The 20684-nt window shown below is 34.3% G+C and overlaps 3 protein-coding genes across 3 annotated transcripts; 1 reads left to right on the top strand and 2 right to left on the bottom strand.

Moving 5' to 3' along the window:
* Positions 1–1909: 1909 nt before the first annotated feature.
* Positions 1910–3881, top strand: LOC144570085 (uncharacterized). Its single transcript, XM_078320408.1, has 3 exons — positions 1910–2309; positions 2453–2614; positions 3361–3881. The coding sequence occupies exons 1-3, from the start codon at positions 2010–2012 to the stop codon at positions 3718–3720; spliced, it is 822 nt and encodes a 273-aa protein (XP_078176534.1). The 5' UTR covers positions 1910–2009; the 3' UTR covers positions 3721–3881.
* A 541-nt stretch (positions 3882–4422) lies between these two features.
* Positions 4423–7342, bottom strand: LOC144570069 (putative polyol transporter 4). The gene is made up of 3 exons (XM_078320407.1): positions 6967–7342; positions 6058–6281; positions 4423–5949 (listed from the first exon to the last, which is right to left on the bottom strand). The coding sequence occupies exons 1-3, from the start codon at positions 7202–7204 to the stop codon at positions 4792–4794; spliced, it is 1620 nt and encodes a 539-aa protein (XP_078176533.1). The 5' UTR covers positions 7205–7342; the 3' UTR covers positions 4423–4791.
* Positions 7343–12960: 5618 nt separating this feature from the next.
* On the bottom strand, positions 12961–14856 carry LOC144570158 (protochlorophyllide reductase-like). The gene is made up of 5 exons (XM_078320413.1): positions 14710–14856; positions 14471–14560; positions 13855–14380; positions 13400–13755; positions 12961–13303 (listed from the first exon to the last, which is right to left on the bottom strand). Exons 1-5 carry the CDS (start codon positions 14758–14760, stop codon positions 13148–13150), a joined length of 1179 nt encoding a protein of 392 aa, XP_078176539.1. The 5' UTR covers positions 14761–14856; the 3' UTR covers positions 12961–13147.
* Between the last annotated feature and the right edge of the window lie 5828 nt (positions 14857–20684).

Below are 20684 nucleotides of genomic sequence, written 5' to 3'. Positions count from 1 at the left end.
CTCTATAAGTTATTACATCAAACTACTTGTGCGAATACTGTAAAACTACTTCTACATGCTGTATAATTATACAATATATCACATAAAATATATCAGTTAATCACAAAACATCCAGCAACTATTTGAAGTGATCCCATGATAGTTAGAAACAGATTGCAACTTCCACAACAGGACAAAAAAAATATACTTTCAAACTGTACTTTCGGAAGTTGTAATTATAGAAAGTTATTGGCAGTTAATGTTAGTTATTAGTAGTTATTTTGACAAAAAACGTGATAAAAAGGCAAAATAATGAATACTGTAAAATTATCAAGTTAAACTGTGAAAACAAAAGACAAAAAATATATATTTAACAAATTGTAAAATTAGCAGATGAAAATGATAAAATAAAATGTTAAAAAATATAAATTTCAATACTGTAAAATTATCAAGTTAAACTGTGAAAATGAAAGTTAAAAACTATCAATTTACCAAATTATAAAAATAGCAGATGATAAAGATAAAATAAATATAAAAAATATTAATTTTCAATACTGTAAATTTATCGAGTTAAAATGTAAAAACAAAAAGTAAAAACTATAAATGTACCAAATTGTAAAATTAGCAGATGAAAATGATTAAATTGTATTTAAAAAATATGAATTTTCAATACTGTAAAATAGTCGACCAAAACTGTGAAAACAAAAACCAATACTGTAAAATTGCTATATCTAAACTATAAATTCAGAACATTCAGAATAAAAACACAAAAGACTTGAATTTAACCCGTTCAATTCAATCAGTAGCGAGTGGAAGAATGGAAGAAGCAAAGGAAGAGGTAAAGATTGATTTCTTCTTCGGGTCATCTAAGCTCATCTAGAATTCGAACGAGTGGAAAAAGGATAGAATGGGATGCGTTTGCTTTTTGACCATTGTTTTTTTTTCTCTTGATTGGCTCCTACTAGTTGGATTGGTCCCTGCCGCTTTCTCTAGCCATTGCGAGCTGAGTCTAATCGCTTCCCGGATCCGATTGACGCTACGACATGAATAAAGAACTGACAGAAATCCAACCCGAAAGGTAAAGCTCTTTTTGAAAAGGCATTTGGAGTGGGAAATGTCCAAGTATCTAGATGCGTCGTCCCCTTCCCAAAACAACTTTCTAAATAGAGCTTGAAGGAGAAGAAAGAGAGAGAATAGCGGAGCACCAGAATTGAAATTTGGGAAATGAAATTCGAAAGGTTCCGTCGTCAGATGACATGTTTAAATATGAGCAGACGAGACCGTTAGAAAGTGGAGAATAGATAACACTATGGACAGACGGTGGACAAAACAGGATGGACAAGAACCTTTTCTCTTTATTTTAACATATAAATTATATATTTTTTTAAATATTAAAAAATAAAAAATGAAAGAAATTTGAGATTTTGAATCCTCCTCTTAAACATAAAGGTATATAAGTCTTCACATACTATAAAATAGATTTAATTCATATTAAGTTCTTGTTCTTAATCTTACTATCAAACAAATAAGTGTTCCTTAGTTAGAATTAAAAATTTAATTCTTAACTCTTAAGGAACCCTTATCATAGTCTTTATCCTCTAAATTTGAAGTTAAGTCCAGCTAGTATGATATTAGTGTCTCTAAAGTAAAACTTATGAGATAGACTTAAAAATACTAATTCAACTTGTTCAAATTGATTTACTTTATGAATTTTGTATTTATATGTAAAAAAAAAAGTTATTTTAGTATCAAATTAAATGGTTAAAAATATTAAAAAATTAATTTAAAATGTATTATATTTGACCGCTTAATTTGATGCTAAATAAATTTAAAAAAATATAAATTTTATATGTAAGCACATAATTATTAATTATTATTTAGATGAATTTATTGCCCGAAATAAATTTGATAGATTTCTCAAATCATCTCCTTTCTCTTCTTCATCTTTTATTTTAGAAAACAAGGTAAATGTTCTCTTTTTTCCCCTCTTCTCCGTTCACCTCCTCTACCCCAACTCAGAGCACACCCTAATGGAAGGAATCGCGTCGGATGCGTCGATCTCAGCGCCGTCGCCACAGGCTCCGACGGCGCCACCTCAGCTTCCGTCATACAGTCTCCCTCCGAGCCTCTTCATGCCAGAGGACATCCTCTTCTGTATAGATACCGGACCTGAATCACGCACTGAGATGCGGGTTGCGGGTTCCAAAGGCCGCGGCGTGACCCGTTTAGATGCGATCAAGCAAGCGTTGTTACTCTTCACTCATTCTAAGCTCTCCATGTGTACGGATCACCGTTTTGCCTTCTCTTCTCTCGGGAACACCTTTTCTTGGGTATTGATTGAACTCTTTGATTTGTGTTTCTATACAAACTTTAGATTTGTAGTTTTTAAGTCAATTGTATATAATTTGATACTTGAAATTGAAGTTCTATAAAATGCATGGAATCAACAAGCACAATTGGGAAATGATTTCAGGTCAAAAGGGAGTTCACCAATGATGTAAAATCAGTGACGGAATTAGTACGGACTCTGACAGTACCAGAAACACCAGTGGAAGGAGTTGACATCACCAAGCTGTTTGAGGTTGCAAATTTCGAGGCGAAGCGGTCGAATGCACAGGGCAGGCTCTTCAGAGTGGTACGCTGTCTCATGCATTCTCAAAACCCTCTAATTTGAGATGTTATTAGGGGTGCAAATGGGTCGGATATTATCCATTCGTATCTGGATCCGTATCCATTCGTACATGGATTCGGATATGGTTTTAAATTTTAATTATCTGTTTAATATCCGATCCGTATCTATATCTATCTGATATCCATCCATATTTGTATCCAACAAATAAAAGCGAATACAGATATGGTTTTACCACTATCCGATCCGTATCCAATCTGTTTGCACCCCTAAATGTTATCCTTGAGGTTTCCAAATTATGAGGCCCTCTTGTGTTTTTTAATAATTAAAATTTAGGTTTGGAACATTGTAAGCTTCAACGTGTGGTTTTTAATCACTTATGATCTATGATAATTATTGAAATACAGTTTTGGAACATTCCAATCTAAAACCCAGGTGATTTTTTGTCAGTTAAGTCCAATAGTAATCTTCTAATTTAGGTATTGGAATATTGTAAATTGAAATTGAGAATTTTGAGTTGAAAATACTGGTGAAATTTATGAAATGCTTCTTGTAAGGTACTCAATCTCATGAAAAACCATTTATATGTTTTCTGCTGCTTTACATAGACAACTACGTCCTCTACTCTTGAAATTTGAAAACTTGCATGGAACCCCTGTGAAATTCTCATCCATAATAGTGTTTAGTGTCTAAATTAAATTTAAATTTAATCATTTAAGCAGTCAAATTATAAATCACTATCTCAATACCAGGTATTGATCTACTGCCGGTCGTCTACACAGCCTAAGCATCGATGGCCAGTTAACCAGAAAACGTTCTCAATGGATGCGGTATACCTGCATGATAAACCTGGACCCGATAACTGCCCCCAGAAGGTCTATGATGCCCTAGTCGATGCGGTTGAGCATGTGTCACAGTATGAAGGTTACGTCTTTGAGAGTGGCCAGGGACTGACACGTGTCCTCTTTCGTCATATTTGTGTCCTGCTTTCGCATCCAGCTCAGCGGTGCATGCAGGATGATCTTGATGTGCCAAGGTCGATCGTCAGGCGGGCTCCACCTGTAGGTGGGGAAGGAACCCCGTCAGAAGAAAGCATGATAATATCGAGTTAAAATTGGGACTAGGTTTTGGATTGTGTGCTTAATTGTTGGTTTGCCTATGTTTGTATATTAAAGTAGTTATACTTGTGTTCTTCTCTAGCCTTGACTGCCTGTTGATTAGTGAATCTTGATGTTCTACTGTTACCTTAAATCTCCATGGTTTCTTTTTGTAATCTTACCAGTGCAGTGCACCTCTTGCGCAGTAATTCTGTCGTGCATTATGGTCATATTTGATTGTGGAGTAAAGTTAATGAGGATCAATTTGCTTACTCTACTCATATTTTATACCTTGTTTGCAAGTTTAAGTCATGGTTCAAACTAATCCATCTATTGTTGGAAAATGATCACCTGCCTATAACAGTGGGTCATATAGGCGGAATAAGTTTGGAGCAAGTTAATCCACTGAAAAAAAGAAGAGTAACCTACTATGGATTAACTCATGTTTTACTCTTTATCTTATTCTTATGTTACTACTTTTTTGACGGCTTAAGTGTGCTTAAGTGTGGAGTAATGGTTAAGTGCTTAAAACTTGTATATCTCAGTTAGTAAATACAACATTTATTTCCTGTGGGAAACTAGATTTTTTGTTTTTTTAAGAATTGCAGTGAACTAGATTTACTGCAAATACAGTAACTAAACAAGAGTTGTTACTTCAACAGTAAATTAGAGACGTACAGTAAACAAATGTATAATACAAGTATACAACATATGGAATCTATGTTCAAATCCACAACGCAAAGCACTTCAATATTCACAAAGTGTGCTTAACTTGTCTATATAGTTTCCTCACAAAAATTGTCTTTTCTTTACAGAATTTTTTTTTTTAATATAATTGCTTATGTTTTTTTAATGTTGCTTCTTCACTGCAGACATTTCTGTATTCATTGTACAAAATTTCATTCCATGGATATGTAACTTTTTGAAATGCAAGTCATAAAAACAAAAAGGTCACTTTTTCTGTTCTTTTCTGCTCTTCCTATAATATGTTAATTCACATTTTCCTCCTTCAAGAACCCAGTAATGAACAAATACACAAAAAAAAAAAGATCGTGTGAGTGAATCTACTAGTGATCAATACTGAAGTCAATTGTTAACTATCCCTTCATACTTGACATCACTAAGCTCCATCTCTTTCCCTTCGCATCCCCCATTTTCATCCCTAAACAGCGCCTCGATCTGCTCCAAGTTTTTCCCTCTCGTCTCTGGCACGTATCGGTACATAAATGCCACTGAAAGAGCTGATAAAACCCCAAAAATAAAGAATGCACCAGCAACAGAAATGGCATTGCAGATAGACAGAAATGACATTGCAACCACACCACTACTAACCCGGTTTGCAACCGAACCAAGTGCTGACGCCTGGGCCCGCACTCTCAGAGGATAAATCTCAGATCCCATCACCCAAGATATGGGTCCCATGCCAACTGAAAAAAATGCAACATTTCCACAAACAGTTGCTATGGCTACAGCAATCCCAGCTTGTGTAGAAACCAATCCTTTGTCAAGTAAATAGAGAGAAGTTGCTAAACCAAACAGGCAAACTGTCATACCAATTGTACTGACATACAATAGTGGTTTTCGCCCGACACGATCGATAAGAAGAATTGCAATCAATATAAATACGGTTTTTGCTAACCCAACTGCAACTGTTGCTGCGAGAAGTTTGTCATCAGATTGTATACCAGCTGTTCTGAGTATTGTCGGACTATAATACACAGTCGCATCTATACCCGTTATCTGCTGAAAGCACTGGATCCCTAACCCGGTAATGAGCATCCTTTTAAGCACTGGTGAGGGTTTTAAAATCTCTGACCATACTGTCTTCGTGTTTTCAAATTTGCCAGTTGAAAGCACTGCAGCCACCTCTATCTCGGCCAACCGTTCAGCCGCCTCCTCCTCAGAACCTATTATATTGATCAAAACCAACCGGGCTTCATCGACCCGATTTTGCATCATGAGCCATCTAGGTGACTCGGGTATGACAAATAATGCGAATCCAATAAAAACCGACGGAAATATCCCAACAGCTAGCATAACACGCCAATTTATATGAACAGATAAGCCCGAAAATGCATAATTTGAGATATACCCTAATAGGATCCCTACATTTATGAAAATCTCCGGGAAGGAGGAGAGCGAACCACGCGTTGCAGCTGGAGAAATCTCCGCAATGTACACTGGGGCAATCATGATTCCAAAGCCAATGCCAATACCGGCCAATAGACGACCCACAATTAGTACCTGTTCAGATTTTAAAAAAGAGAGTACAAAATCAACATTGATGACTCAATACTCATAAGCAACAATTCACATAAAAAACAGCTTTTGGAAAGAAAAAAAAAAACATACTGTAAAGGAAGGGGCGAAGGTCATGATGGCTGCACCAATCTGAAAGATAACAGCGGCAAGAGCAATGGTCCATTTGCGGCCAATGGAATCAGAGGTGCGGCCCGCAGCAAGACTACCGATGAGAGAAATGAAGCTGAGGCAACCGATAAGAATTTCTTGTTGCACTTCAGTTATGTGTAGATCCTTTTGGATAAAGATAATGCAACCACTCATCACACCTACATCTGAAACAAGAGAATTCAAAGATAAATGACACAGGCTTTATTTTACTCGGTTGGTTAAATTTAATAAAAAAACAGCAGCTAAACATTGTAAATGCTTAGCTAATCAGGTTCAGTAACTTCTTTTGGTTAATCAACTTTATTACATTTTCTTATTATTTTTTTTTGCAATGTTTGTCTTCTATACATTTATCAAAGAAAAGTAAAAACAATAGTGGTGAACCTTCTTTTGTACTTTGGAAATTGCCTCTAAGAAAAGTTGAACAATTTAAATTTTTTGTTAATTAGTGGAACTTCCTTCAAATATTTAAAGATGACCATCTTATAATGCTTAATTATGTTCTTGTATGTCTTCCAAGGCTAATTTGATCAATTTAGTAGTCAATAAAAATAATTAATGTATCATTTTCTATTTTCCATCCCCAAAACTCCTTATGATATTTTTTCTTACTAATTCAAGACGATTTATACATGAAAATTCATATTTCAATTTTCAAAGTCAACACGGAGCACTAGAAAGCAATCTGGCAATGTTGACCCAGCAAATAGGCAAAACTATCTTTGACTTTAACCAAGTATCAAAAAGCAAAAACAAAAAGTTAATGAAAACACCACCAATTCCATAACTCCTAACGAAGTAGAGATGTAGATCAAACAAAGATGTAACCAGGAATTTATATGAACTGACCATAGCCAAGAAGCACGGAATTGAGAGAAGCAAAAACAGCACAAGCAATAACATATCTCCTACTCTCGTTAATTCTATCTGAATCCTTATTCATTCCATTGTTGCTTTCTTCTCCAGTTGCTGTTTCTTCTAAGATCTGTGCATCCATTCTGATATACTTTTGTTTGGCACCGAGACGAGGTATTCTACCAAGCCCTCCTCCTCCTCCATTTCCGATCGCTTCCTCCGCCAGTCCCATCCTTCCTTCCCACCTCTCTCTCTCTCTCTCTCTCTCTCTCTCTCTCTCTGGATCTCTCTTTCTTTCTTTCTTTCTCCCTGCTCTGCTCTACCTGGGAGTAGTTTATTTACTATTTCTTTATTTCTTAGTTCTCTGTGAAGACTTTAGAGAGAGGGAAAGCGTTTTTTATGGGTTGGACTTTAAAAAATGGAGCGAAGAAAAGTATAACTAGGGCAAAGCTTTTAACAGATCTATTTTACCTTTATGCAGCGCAAGCACTATAGAATTAAAGCAGGAATGTAAATGGTTTGTGCGCTGTATGAAGCAAAATCTATTCTGTTAAAACCTTTACTCGATAACTACTACCGGAGAGTTTACCTGTTGACTATACTTAAATAGAGTTTGCATCTGGACCGTTGGATCAGAATCTGCACGAATATTAAAATAGATCCCGATCTAAACTCAAAATTTGCGTTACTTCAGAGGATCCAGACTCTCGAGATCAGGGCTTGTCTTATCATACGGAAATTGTACTTGCAAACAAAATAACAAGTGAGAATTTGTCCATTATTTCAAAAGAGACTAGTATATTGCACAATGTTACCTACAAGTGTTGAGAGCGTGGCATAACTTGACTTGGTCAAAACAATGTGTTATTATAGTTGTCAACATCCATCTTAAATAAATTTCATAATTATATTTCAAATTTTAAAATACACTTGTGTTTATTTATTTTTCTAAGAAGAAGTTGACAACAAATTAAAACAGTGTGGAATTCGGTACAGATTTTAACAGAGCCGTTTTGGCTTTATACAACGCATGAATTTTATGCAGAGTTATTTCAATTATATAGTTTGTACGCTGCATAAAGTCAAATTGCTCTGTTAAAATTCTTACCCTGAAATTCGATCCTAATGCCATTTTTGCGCTTTCAGAAACACTTGAATCCGCGCTACTTGCTATTAAAAATCGGGCTAACTCTTCCCATTATTTATAGGAAGCAGCTAACAGTCCCCCAACTCCAGTTTATTAAAAATTTCCGGATATTTTTAACTAATTCTGTAAACATCAATACTAAATTCTGTAAACTAATTCAACAAATCATGTAAACATAAAAACGCGTGAAAACTGTTAAAAACGCGTGACAGCGGTTGAAAATGCGTGACAGCTGTTAAAAACGCGTGGCAGCTGTTGGGGACCACCTTCTGTGAACATATACATAATATCCTGTAAACATACACATATTATCCTGTAAACATACACATATTATCCTATAAACATACACATATAATTCTGTAAACATACATATTGTACTTGAAATTATAGCAGTTGAAATTATGACAGTTGTGGCAGTTAAAAACGCATCAGAACTAAGCTAAAAAGGAAATGTTTTTATACACGGAGATTTTTGGGGGACTGTAGCCCGGAGACATTACCTTTTCTCTTATTTATAATCTTAATTTGATTTATTAATCAGACCCATTCTTCTCCCAAACATTTTCGTATCACAGTCAATGACAAAACGAGTACGAAGTTTGAAATAACAAGACGCAGTCAGAAAACCCAACAAAACAATAACTTTTTTTTATAAACCATCCTTAGCAACCATAAACATCTACCTCTTAAGACAACCATAAACATGTTTCCTCAAAAAAAAAAAAAAATTGTGCAGGCCGCACAAAGTTGTGGAATTGTTAGATCTATTTTATATTTTGCGGTTCTACTTAATTGCAAATTACATAATCAGTCTATTAAGAATTTAAATTTTTCTATATAGATTTACACATTTATAGACCACATCTTAATAAATATTTATAAATTGTCAAATATTCTTAATCCTTATTCATCACTTTGATCACTTAATTAGAACAATCGTACATGATAGTATACAATTTATAATTATATCATATATATGCTAAACGTTGGATATATGATATTGAGCTCTCTTTATATATACTTATATATCATAAATGCAGTTCAAATATCAAACGAACGACCAATGAGATGTTGTTATCATATCACACATTAATGGGATGTGTAATATATTAATGAATATCGACATAAAATAGATTGGAATTAGGTGAAAATGTCAATACTTTTCTCTTTCATTATATTCTGCACACAAATGTTGAAAAATAATTAAATGGAATTAGTCTAATAAGTCGACATCATTCCACGGGGACCCATCCATAATGAAATATCTTATAAAATATCATGGACTTCTAAATGCAATTATGCAACAAGAGAATACCATAAGTTTAAATAAAAGGCTATGGAAAATGGAAGTTTATAATATATTAATACAATAAAACAAACCAAATATACTAATAGGGTTATGGAATTATAGAAAATATGTGGCATTCAACATCACAAAAATATTAACTGTCGATTTTTTTGTTGGTTATGGATTTTAACAAATTATTGAAGATTGTTGTTATTTACCAAATGTGTATTTCAACTTCAATATTCTTTAGAAATATAAAATATTTTAAGAACAATATCAGGTTTACCCTTCAAAATCTATAAAATTACGTATTTCTCCTTTCAAAATCTACACTAACGTATTTATCCTCCTAAATTACTATGACACACATATTTACTCAAGAGTGAGTCTATGGTACTATGCATAGCACAGATGGATCCATACTACGGATCAATATCTTTGTTTTGAAAACCCTAACGGTCAATCCGAACCATTCAACATGATTTCAATATGAATATATACTTGCAGATCATTAGAATTTTGAAAACGAATATATTGATCCGTAGTATGGACCCATCCGTGCTATGCAAAGTACCATAGACTCAGTCTTTACTCAATTAATCATTTTCAGAATTATGTGTTTAATTATATTTGTGGAATAATTAAACATTATTAAAATGATTTTTGGTATTTTTTAATTTGAGGAAAGAATTTTTGGTATATTTTATATATATATAAATCGTGTTGGATGAACATGTGAGTTATTATAATTTAGAAGGACATATATGTAATTGTAGATTTTGAATGGAGAAATATGTAATTTGTAATTTTGAAGGATATACCTGAATTTCTACCTTTCTTTTTATATTACTGAGATTATTGGGTTTCTTGAATGGGATCAGTAGTTGTTATTAGAATTTGAATTTGAATTTTGCATTTGTTTGTAAAATAAGCACAGAAAGCATATGAAAATGTCTAATTTTTTTTTATTAAACAAATTTGGTCAATTGATCTCGTACTGATTAGATCCATCCACCCCATAATAGACAAGATAACTGACGAGAGTTTTTCTCTGCACAATACTTGTTGACCACCTGTTTGTACACGTTTATATATAATATAACTAATATTAAAATGTTTGTTCTAAAATCATGGTGTGACTAATTAATTTTTTTATTTTTAAAGTTCAAACAGATTTTAATTATTAAATTTGATCTCTATGTATATATTTAAATCATACCTTACGAAAAGAAAAATATTCGCAGTATGCATACTATGCTATATGATGAGAACTTTGTGAATTTGATTTGTGGCTAGAGTCATTGTTAATTTTTTTTTTTTTTTGCTTGATTTCTTGTTGTTACTTATTTTATTTATTTTTATATTTCTCTATTTGATCAAATATTGATGCATTCTGCAACTTATTTAATGAAATTATCCCTTAAATACTTCCGCAGTGATCTACTGATCTTCATCAACTTGACACGAATCTTAAAGAAACACAATCCATTGTATGGGTCAAACTGACTTGATTATGATCAGACAGTCCAAATTCATTTACCAAAGTGTATTGATTGACAAATAGCGAGTATTGATCTGGGTCATGATTCATAAATTCGTATCCTCTGCATTAACTCAAAAAATAATCTTTTGAGTTAATGGATCTAGACTGTTCAATTAGCTTCAAGATTCGTGTGAATTAAATCCTCACTGATATTAAAGACTCCCTATAATTTAGACAAGAATCAGATGGACTCCGATTACAATCGGACGGCCAATATGCATTAACTCAAAAGATACTCTTTTGAGTTAATGCAGACGATGCGGAGTCATGGCTCATGATGCGTTTTATTTGCCAGCAGAGCACGAGTGCATATCCTCTAAGATATCTCAACTTTTGCGTGACCAACGTGTCCGGCGCCTAGTCGGGGGTGATGTAGGGGTCAGTATTTTGTGTGCTTTGAGATTCGTGCAGAACGTCTTTAAACAGATAGGATTTTCCATAAAATCACGCAAAATTTGAGATGTCTCAGAGGATACGAATTTGTAAAACACTCCACATGATTCTGATGCATTTCCGTGTGGGATATGCTGCAGCAGCTGGACAGAGTAAATTATTCTACGAAATGAATGCATAGTCACAAGATTCGCGAATTATACTCAAATTATATCCGAATAATTCATTTTTTGGATGATGCCGAACTGAATGCCGAATTAATTGGTTGACCGGATTTTGACCGAATTAAACACGAATTATTCGCTAATTTTTTTTTTATTTTCTGAATTATTCGCGAATTTTTCCCAAATTTTCCTGGAACATTTTTTTTTTGCTCTCTTGTAGGATTGAGATTTCTGATCTGAATCATTCCTAATCATTCCTGAATTATATCCGAATTATTCCTGAATCACGAATTTTTAACATCGCCGAACCGAATCCAAATAATTCATTTGTCACTGCTCACTATGAATGAATGCCATCATCTTATTTGCCGCACGGTTAGTTGTATAGTTTAGGCTACAAAAAAAAATAGTTGATCCGAGTCGCCGAATCGGAATCCATGCGTATAGAATTTGAGTGTGTATTCTCTGAGATATCTCAACTTTTGCGTGACCGACGTGTCTGGTGCCTATTCGGGAGTGATGTAGGGGTTAGTATTATGTGTACTTTGAGATTTGTGCAGAACGTATTTAAACGGTTGGGATTTTCCATAAAGTCACGCAAAGTTTGAGATATCTCAGAGGATACTTAGAATTTCAGGGTATCAATTCAGGAATGTAGCATTCATCATCTCCTTTTCATCCAACTAAAGAAAATTAATATGTTGATTTAATAGTTTATTGGATTATATATGAGGCAGTTATCTATTATCTCAGTCATGCAGTCTGTTTATATCTCGACTAAAAAAGATAACAAATTAACAATTAAAAAAAATATGGTAAAAATATAGTTGCCGAAATTACAACCTTAATTGTACCATATGGGTGCAATCTATTCTGACAATGCTACAAGTTAATATTTGTATGATCACAAAATTGTCTTAGACTTGGACTATGAATTCTGCATCACAAAAAGCAAATGCTTTCTAAACCAAAAAAGAAAAACCCAAAAAAAAAAAAATGTGTGCATCTACACATTTTATTCTAGTAGAAATACTAAATAGGCCCATATGTGAGGGGCCTGCTTTAATATCTTGCGCCATGCATTCTTTCTAAATTTTTATTTGCAATTTTCTTTTTCAGTACATTCTTCACAAAATTTGTCTTGATCACTGCGTTCTTTTTTGGGTCAATTCAGTTCTATCCATAGGGAGGGTTTCTAGTCCGTCCAATCTGCTTTAAGATCTGTACATGCTAGATCTGCATGAATATTAAAACTAATGCACACAGATCTTAAAGCAGGTTGTACGGTGACCCAAATTTCTCCCCAGCTCATAGCCACCAACCAGGGTTTGATCCTTGTGCGGCATTTAGAAAATCTAACAATTTTTTTGTTCTTTTTGTTTGTTTTAATTTAGTATACAATATGATCATTGAAAACTAATTGTTATTAAATTAGGTGCCTTTATAGCCATCATGAGAAATAAGAAAGCTTGCGATTTTATTCCATTGCTTAATTAGCCAAAAATTGTACAAATATCTCCTACTACTACTAGAACCTCAAATACAAAGCAACCTAACAGGAACAGCCCTGATGCAACTCAATCCCATTCCAATGCCGATTTCGCAAGCAAATCGAGGATTATTTCCGCATCGATTCAGATTCAGGCCAACCCGACCAGCTTCTCGCTAACTTCCCACAGCTTGCGCGCCTTCTCGGCATCACTCGCTTCCTGTGACAGCTGGTTCTCAAACGAGGCTGAATCCTTGTTCCAGCTCCAGTACACACCAGACTTTGTCAGACTCGGATCACTAACAACCTGAATTTTAAAAATCACACATTATGAAAAATTTGTCAAAATTCAAAAACATTATATCAATTTCAATTAATTTAGATTGTTTGAATTGTTGCGTACCTGTGCAAGTCTCTTCCCGGACTCTGCTTCAGACACGAAACCTTTGGTGATGAACTTCTGGAAAGGCGGGAATAGCGCTCTAAATAGTGGAATATGTTCCCGGAATAAGCCGGTGGTGGCAATGCATCCCGGGTAAAGCGAGGCGAAGGTGATTTCCGTCTCCTCATGGAACCGGCGGTGGAACTCCTGCATTGTCAACATGTTGCAAATCTTGCTGTCCTTGTATGCTTTCGCACCGTCAAAACTGCCACCATCGATCATGCTAGAATGGTGTGAATTTAGCCCGGCTGCCAGGCCACGTAAGTCGCCCAAACCGGCCTTTGGCGGTATGTTTCCGGCCAAGGTGTTATCGTTTCCTATAAACAGATAAGTTAGTTCAAAAATTAATTTGGCATGTCTTATTGTTGACTGTATTATAATTGCATGAGGCATAATGCAGATGCACAGTTTCATACCAGTAATGGATCCGACAATGATGAGGCGTTTTGACGGGTAATCGGACTTCTTCAAATCCTCAAGCAACAACCTTGCAAGGAGAAAATGACCCAAATGATTCACCCCAACACTCATCTCGATGCCATCCGCCGTGTAGGTTGGCGTGTTTGCGGTTGGCCGATAAATAGCCGCATTGCACACCAACACGTCAAGCGCCATACCGGATCGTCTGAAATTCTCAACAAATTGTCTCACGCTGTCGAGAGATGCCAAGTCCAAGTGCATGATGGAGTAGTTCTCCTTTGGAATGCCGGCTGATTTGGCCGCCTTTTCGGCCTTCAAGAAATCGCGACATGCCATGATCACGTGCCATTTGCCAGTCTCGGCTAGAGCCTTGGCAGCGGCAAGTCCTAGGCCAGATGAGGCACCGGTTACTACCACGACACCTTTTCTTAGTACCTTTTTGCCATCTACAGAAGAATTGGTTAGCCCTGGAGCCGCAACTGCAGTTGATTGCGCTTTGATTACGACCGGCATGCATAGCTTCTGCAAAAGGATATATCAATGGTTGGTTAATTCCAAGATTTTCTTTATGGAATGCAAAATTCATGATAATTTATCCTCCATTTTATATACCTTTGCACGGAGGGGAGCGACAAAGTCGGCCTTGGCATGGCCGGCCAGAGAAATGCCAATAAAAGAAGAATCCTTGATGCCCAATTTGGCCTACATTATATCAATTTCAAGCAGTATAAAATGTCAATAATTGCATAATAGCTCACATTGTGCCAAAGTGCACTTGCATAGTTAGTAAAATTACTACTAAATAAGCATAAAAATTAAAACTTGATCGAACACATGCATTCAAATTTTACCTCCTTGTGTACAGTGAGAGTCGAAGGAAGAAAAGTAGTCTGGAGTGCCATCTCTATTTATATAAGAAAATATCACAAAAAGTATCTACCAAAAAGAGCACAAATATTTCAAAATTAGACTATTAAATGAATTTGAGTGGTGGAGAACCAAAGCAATCGAGAGGGGTTATTTATACCAAGTTCCAGGAGCAATGGTGGCCAGGGAATTTGGATAGCTACTGACCCCACAATGCGACGTAGACATCCTCTCCGCCAATGAGGTTTCAAATTCTGGATTTCTACCTGATGATATTTCTCCATTTATCCAATTTTGGGGAACTTTCGTTCTTTCCTCTGTTTTTTTCTCTAAAGTAGCCTAAATTATGAGATTGAATCTGAACCGTTAGATCTGATCTTGCACGGATATTAAAGGACCCGTATGTTCGACTGTCGGCCCTAATTTTAATCGGTCGGTCCACATTAAAAAGCAAAATTTGTATTACTTTAAAGATCTGGACACCCCAACAATCCGAGAGCAAATGATGAGAGAATTTATTAATTTTTTTTTTTTGAGGATAGAGATTTTAACAGAGTAATTTTACCTTCACGCAGCGCATGGACTATTGAATCAAAACAGTATTGCATATGATTTGTGCGCTGTATGAAGTTAAAATTGCTCTGTTAAAATCTTAGGCCAAATTAGAGCTGCACTGTAACAGAACATTCTTTTTTCTGTTCGTGGGGTACTTGGATTGGATTGAGTTAGCTGTCTTGCTGTTCGGGTGGTCGAGGGGATGTGAAAAAATAATCATGCGGCATGGGTGCGTGGGCGCGTGGGCGCGTGGGCGCGAGTGCGTATCCTCTGAGATATCTCATTTTTTGCGTAACCGACGTGTCCAGTGCCTATTCGGGGGGACGGAGGGGGCCGGTATTATTTAAGCTTTGAGATTCGCGTATAACGTACAGAAACAGTTAAGATTTTCCAAAACTTCACGCAAAACATGAGATATCTCAGAGAATACGAATTCAGTGGGCGCGTGGTGAAGATCCAACGGCCCGATGTGGGTCCAAATGGAAATAGATCTGTTGTGATGTGCAGCTCGTGATGCGACGCAATTAGGATAAAAATGCCCATGTGAGCAAATTTCCAACGAGCGGTTAAGGTCCCGACACGTGGAGGGATTGTTATGACATGACCGACACGTCGGATTCCAACTTAGCAAAAACAGCAATTACAAGGAAATAACAGGATTGCTTATGAATTGCTTATTTTGATAATGCAAATTTGTAGGTATTTACAAGGAAATAACTATGAGTATATTTAGGGGTGAAACGATATGGATAATATCATATTTGTATTCGATTTGTATTCAAAAACTTAGATATGGATATCTGATATCCGAATATTCGTGTGGATAAGGATACTGATATGGATTTACATTTCAATTATCAGTATCTGAATAGTACATATATACCATAAATTTTAATATATATTATGAAAAATTTATGTTATTCACCATTATAATTAAATAAATATTACGAACTTTAATATTTTTTTAATATTTATTATTATTTTAATAAATATTTGATCTGATCCGGACCCGTATCTATATCCGTTTGATATCTGCTCTATATCCGTATCCGGAAAATAAGAAAAAGGATATGAATATGGTTTTACCACTATCCACTCCATATCCGCTCTGTTTTCACGCCTGAGTATATGACATGTAGTACCCTGAGAACTGACAAGAAGATAGCTGTTTGATTTTATTAAATTTGCTTATGGACAATTTTTTGTTAAATTATGTATTGTTCAACTAGGTTGGATTATGACAATTTATTAAATTCTATTAATGAAAAATATTTTTTGAATGAAGTATCTTAAACAAAAAACTCAAAACAAAATTCAAATTGCCTACAAACCTGATTTCTTAACGAGACGCTTAACGAGCTTGAGTCAACTTGAGTATTTAACAAGCCGAGCATGAGCACAACTGTCAACTCAATATTATCTTCTCGACTCAAGTCAACTCGCTCATTAATCTAATGAGATGATTTAAGTTTGAGCGCAACCCAACTCGCCCATTAATCACCCCTACCTATCAGACACAAATTTTAGTTTGATAGGTTCCTCTATTGTTTGATATGATTTAAGATATGTGCAAGTTGCTTCAATACATGTGCGGCTGTGCGTGATCGGTTCAAAATTCATATTGATGTAGTGTGCACGATTCTTAAAACGAATCGGGTGGTTAAGAAAAACACATCTGACTCGAATTTGAGTCCAATGAACATCAAATTGGAGAACTTTGGGTTGCTTATCTCTGCACATAGCACCACGGTCCTTCTGTAGGAATTGGGCTTGTCATGGGTCTTTATTGGGCCGTGTGGCCTGTTCTGTTTATAATTTAGTTATTTATGATTATAAGTTCTCGATGCCAACTTGCCATAGAGCTACGTTCGAAGTATTAAAAATTAAAAAATAATAATACATTTTAAGTTGGGTAAGGCTAAGCTATGGGTTGCATAGAGGACTACGGTGTTACGGTTCAATATTCGAGTTTTTAAAATTATAACGGTCGATCCGAACCGTTCATCTTGTTCTCCATATTAATATGTGTTTGGAGACCAAATTTTACATTTTTTTAAAATTATTTACTATTTTTTTAGATAGGTAGAAAATTAAATATCCGAATGGTGCAGAATTTTTTAGATCAAGTGATTCTCTACCTATCTAAAAAAATAGTAAAAAATTTTCAAAAAATGTAAAATTTGGTCTCCAAACACATATTAATATGAAAAACAAAATGAATGATTCGGATCAACCATTAGAATTTTGAAAACTCGAATATTGAACCGTAGCACCGTAGCCCTCTATGCAACTCATAGCACCGTAGTCTTACCCTTTAAAGTTCTACTACTTTTTTTTTATGATATATAGGCCTATTATACATTTTTTAATTTTTCATACTTCAAACGGAGCTCTACTACTTTTTTTTTTATCGTATATGCTTTTTAATCTTACAAAATACTTATTTTACATCTCAAAATGTCCTATGTATTTTTTTGTACGCTGATTGGCGTCTCCTTTGCAATGGGCGTTCGGAATAGGGAAATTTTACAAAGTATTTTTTTTTAATTGGGCTTGTAAATGACTAATGTGAGCAAATTTCAGAACATAAAATATGCATTCAGATAATTGTTTTTTTTTTTTTTGAAAAAAAGGCGTAATGCCCGTTTCATGTTAATGAAACAAAATTGTTAAGTTACAAAAGCATAGGATATGGTCTATTCTCCAATCAATCTGCACCACACATGTGCTAGATCACCATCATGGAGAAAAGCACAGTGCCAAATAATTGTTGTATGTACTTTGTGACTACATCAAAACACTCTTTGAATTTTGTTTTACTTTTTATTTGTGCTCACATGTGATAAAAAATAAGTCTCATCTACTTAGACATTTAACTCGAAAAAAAAAAAACAATTTGGAGTGAGGATAGAATAAAGAAAAAAAATCATCTATAACTCATGGACTGAAAAAGTATTTTATTTTATTTATTATTATTATTATTATTTTTTGCAAAAGTGGTAATTGTAACATTCCGCAAATAATATATAGATTGAATTAATAATTGCATCTAATATAGAGAATGTTGGATTGATTTTTTTTTTAACAAAATACAAATTAGAAATGATATAAATAAATCAGTAAAATAGTTAAATCAATTACTAAGTTATTATAAAAAATATATATATATATATATACTCATCATATTAAGTAGAAATGTTGAATTTTAAAAATAAGAAAAATATGCGTAACATTTATATATAAGATTGAATTGCATTGAGAACTCATAAGTTTATATGAGATAAATAGTTAACTAATTGAGAATTGTATCTTGAAATAAAATAAACTCAACTTGGCCTGTTGGGCCCACATGACATTCAGACTGTCTATTTATTTCTTTTATCTTTAATGATACATCTCCTCTTCTCTCTCAGCACGTGGCAAAACATATTTGCTCCAGAGTGGTCACTTAGTGACTAAGAAAGATGTTTGCCCTTTATTGTTTCTCATCTCTCTCTTATACTCAGTTGTTTCTCGAACCCTCAATTTTATCCCTTTCTTTGATCTCTCTCCTGTCTGTACGAGACAATTTAAAGAAGAAATTGCACCACGTACTGACGATGGTCGGTAACTATGACATGTGATTTATCTCTCTATATCAACGCACGTATATATCTCTCTCTTTATTATTCTCTTATCCGAGTGAGTCTTAATTAAGAAATGAGCTATAAGGAAGCTTAGGTATTGCTTTAACTATTGAACTAAATTAGTTATTAATATCTGGAGCCACTCAAGTATTATATAGATATGATGAAAGCCTAGTCTAATCTCTTGTTGAAATAGTTATTTCTATGTAAGAATCATTAAACTCTTACTTCATGGTCTACTGAGCACACATGGCTTTCTTTCTTTTCAATTTGATACTGGTTTCTTAATTCTTCATAATTAGATAGCTAAACCTTTGACCATATGACAGTACAGTTTTGATGTATACATACTTAACACCAGTATATAAGTGACTTTGTAGCATTGGCCTTTAATTGCAACACCGGTAAACTGAATCTTAGAAGAAAACAAAACTTAATTAAGATAGTAAACAATTTACCTTGAAGATAGATACAAATACATGTGTATTACACGTATATAAATATAGAAATATATAAGAGGTACAATTTGTAAAGTACCATAAGTCATTAATAAACTCATGTCAGAGGGTCCAATATGCAAAACAAGTATTTGAACTGATAGCTAGGTATAGAAGTTGGAACTTGATATTTTTGCTATGAAACCAAAATATGAATAAAAAGGAAATCTAAGTTCAGCATTTTTTTACCTTGTGTTGGCTGACAAGAAATAAATTAAGAAAAAGAAAAGGGACAGGTGTGAGAACTTGGACTTTAGAGATTTGAGCATTATGATGACATGGAAGTTAAATAAAAATGGATAAAGTAATAATAAATGATAATAGCTGATGTTGTTAATTATTTAACTGTGAATAACAATCCATATATATGAATTAGTTATTGGTGTTTTGTAATAATAATTTTATAAGTAATAATAGAGACAATGTTATTATGTTATAGGCATAGAAAATGTGGGATGAGACTTGACAGGAATGTACAGAACAACTGATACGCAATGATTGATCGCTCTATTTGCCTACGTTATCAGGTGCGGGGGTTCACTGGCTTTGTCTTGATATTCATTTCTAAGAATTAAATTTCTATTAGTTTTGCATGTTGAATAATTGATTGGTTGCATTATTTGAACTTTTGCATCATATGCATAGCACAATACATATGAAAACTGAATTACTGATAAATTTGATGACTTGTCATTTTGGTATGGTTTATCGTTTGTTTGTTTCTTGTTTTAAATAACTGAGTGATTCCACAGTTACCGAATTTTATTGAATTTACTAATTACTGCAAAGTCTACGTCATGACTAGACTTTGATCCAAGACCCTTATGCGCATATGGTGAATGGCCTCAACTGAATCCAGTACCGATTGGGTAGAGGATATTGTAAATTGCGACTGTAAGGATAGTAGAACTGTGGTAAATGTCTATTGCTAGTCACTACCTATGAGGGTGACATGCTTATATTATTGAATTACGTATCATTGAATTGAATTGTTGAATTTAATTGTCTGAATTTTAAACCAGACTGAATAGAACAGCATAAGCCAAGCACAACAGATATGGGTATGTGTAAAGGCAGATGTGGGTTGATGGTGGGCATCTATAGAAGAAAGAAGGATGGTATCTGTTTTGTGTTACCTGACCTAGTATTTGCATAAATTTAGAACCCAAATATTCTAATTAGAGTTATTTGATTTTTCATTGATTTCCTGTTGATTACCGTTTGACTGTCAATAATTAGCATTGCATTCATTATTATAGAATTTATATTGATATCATATTG

Source organism: Carex rostrata, chromosome 2, assembly GCF_964058835.1.
Source record: "Carex rostrata chromosome 2, lpCarRost1.2, whole genome shotgun sequence".
Classification (NCBI taxonomy): domain Eukaryota; kingdom Viridiplantae; phylum Streptophyta; class Magnoliopsida; order Poales; family Cyperaceae; genus Carex; species Carex rostrata.
The sequence above is the reverse complement of the archived record's forward strand: the minus strand, read 5'-3'. Positions and strand labels throughout refer to the sequence as shown.

What these genes read in the sequence shown, in the direction of transcription:
- LOC144570085 (XM_078320408.1), top strand. Translation starts at nt 2,010, where the DNA reads ATGGAAGGAATCGCGTCGGATGCGTCGATCTCAGCGCCGTCGCCACAG. An exon ending in TCGGGAACACCTTTTCTTGG is followed by an intron (nt 2,310 to 2,452) that starts GTATTGATTGAA and finishes AAATGATTTCAG; the next exon opens with GTCAAAAGGGAGTTCACCAA. An exon ending in AGGGCAGGCTCTTCAGAGTG is followed by an intron (nt 2,615 to 3,360) that starts GTACGCTGTCTC and finishes TCTCAATACCAG; the next exon opens with GTATTGATCTACTGCCGGTC.
- LOC144570158 (XM_078320413.1), bottom strand. Translation starts at nt 14,760, where the DNA reads ATGGCACTCCAGACTACTTTTCTTCCTTCGACTCTCACTGTACACAAG. An exon ending in TCGCTCCCCTCCGTGCAAAG is followed by an intron (nt 14,381 to 14,470) that starts GTATATAAAATG and finishes ATCCTTTTGCAG; the next exon opens with AAGCTATGCATGCCGGTCGT. An exon ending in CCGGGAAGAGACTTGCACAG is followed by an intron (nt 13,304 to 13,399) that starts GTACGCAACAAT and finishes TTTAAAATTCAG; the next exon opens with GTTGTTAGTGATCCGAGTCT.
- LOC144570069 (XM_078320407.1), bottom strand. Translation starts at nt 7,204, where the DNA reads ATGGGACTGGCGGAGGAAGCGATCGGAAATGGAGGAGGAGGAGGGCTT. An exon ending in TTCCGTGCTTCTTGGCTATG is followed by an intron (nt 6,282 to 6,966) that starts GTCAGTTCATAT and finishes CTCTTGTTTCAG; the next exon opens with ATGTAGGTGTGATGAGTGGT. An exon ending in CCTTCGCCCCTTCCTTTACA is followed by an intron (nt 5,950 to 6,057) that starts GTATGTTTTTTT and finishes AAATCTGAACAG; the next exon opens with GTACTAATTGTGGGTCGTCT.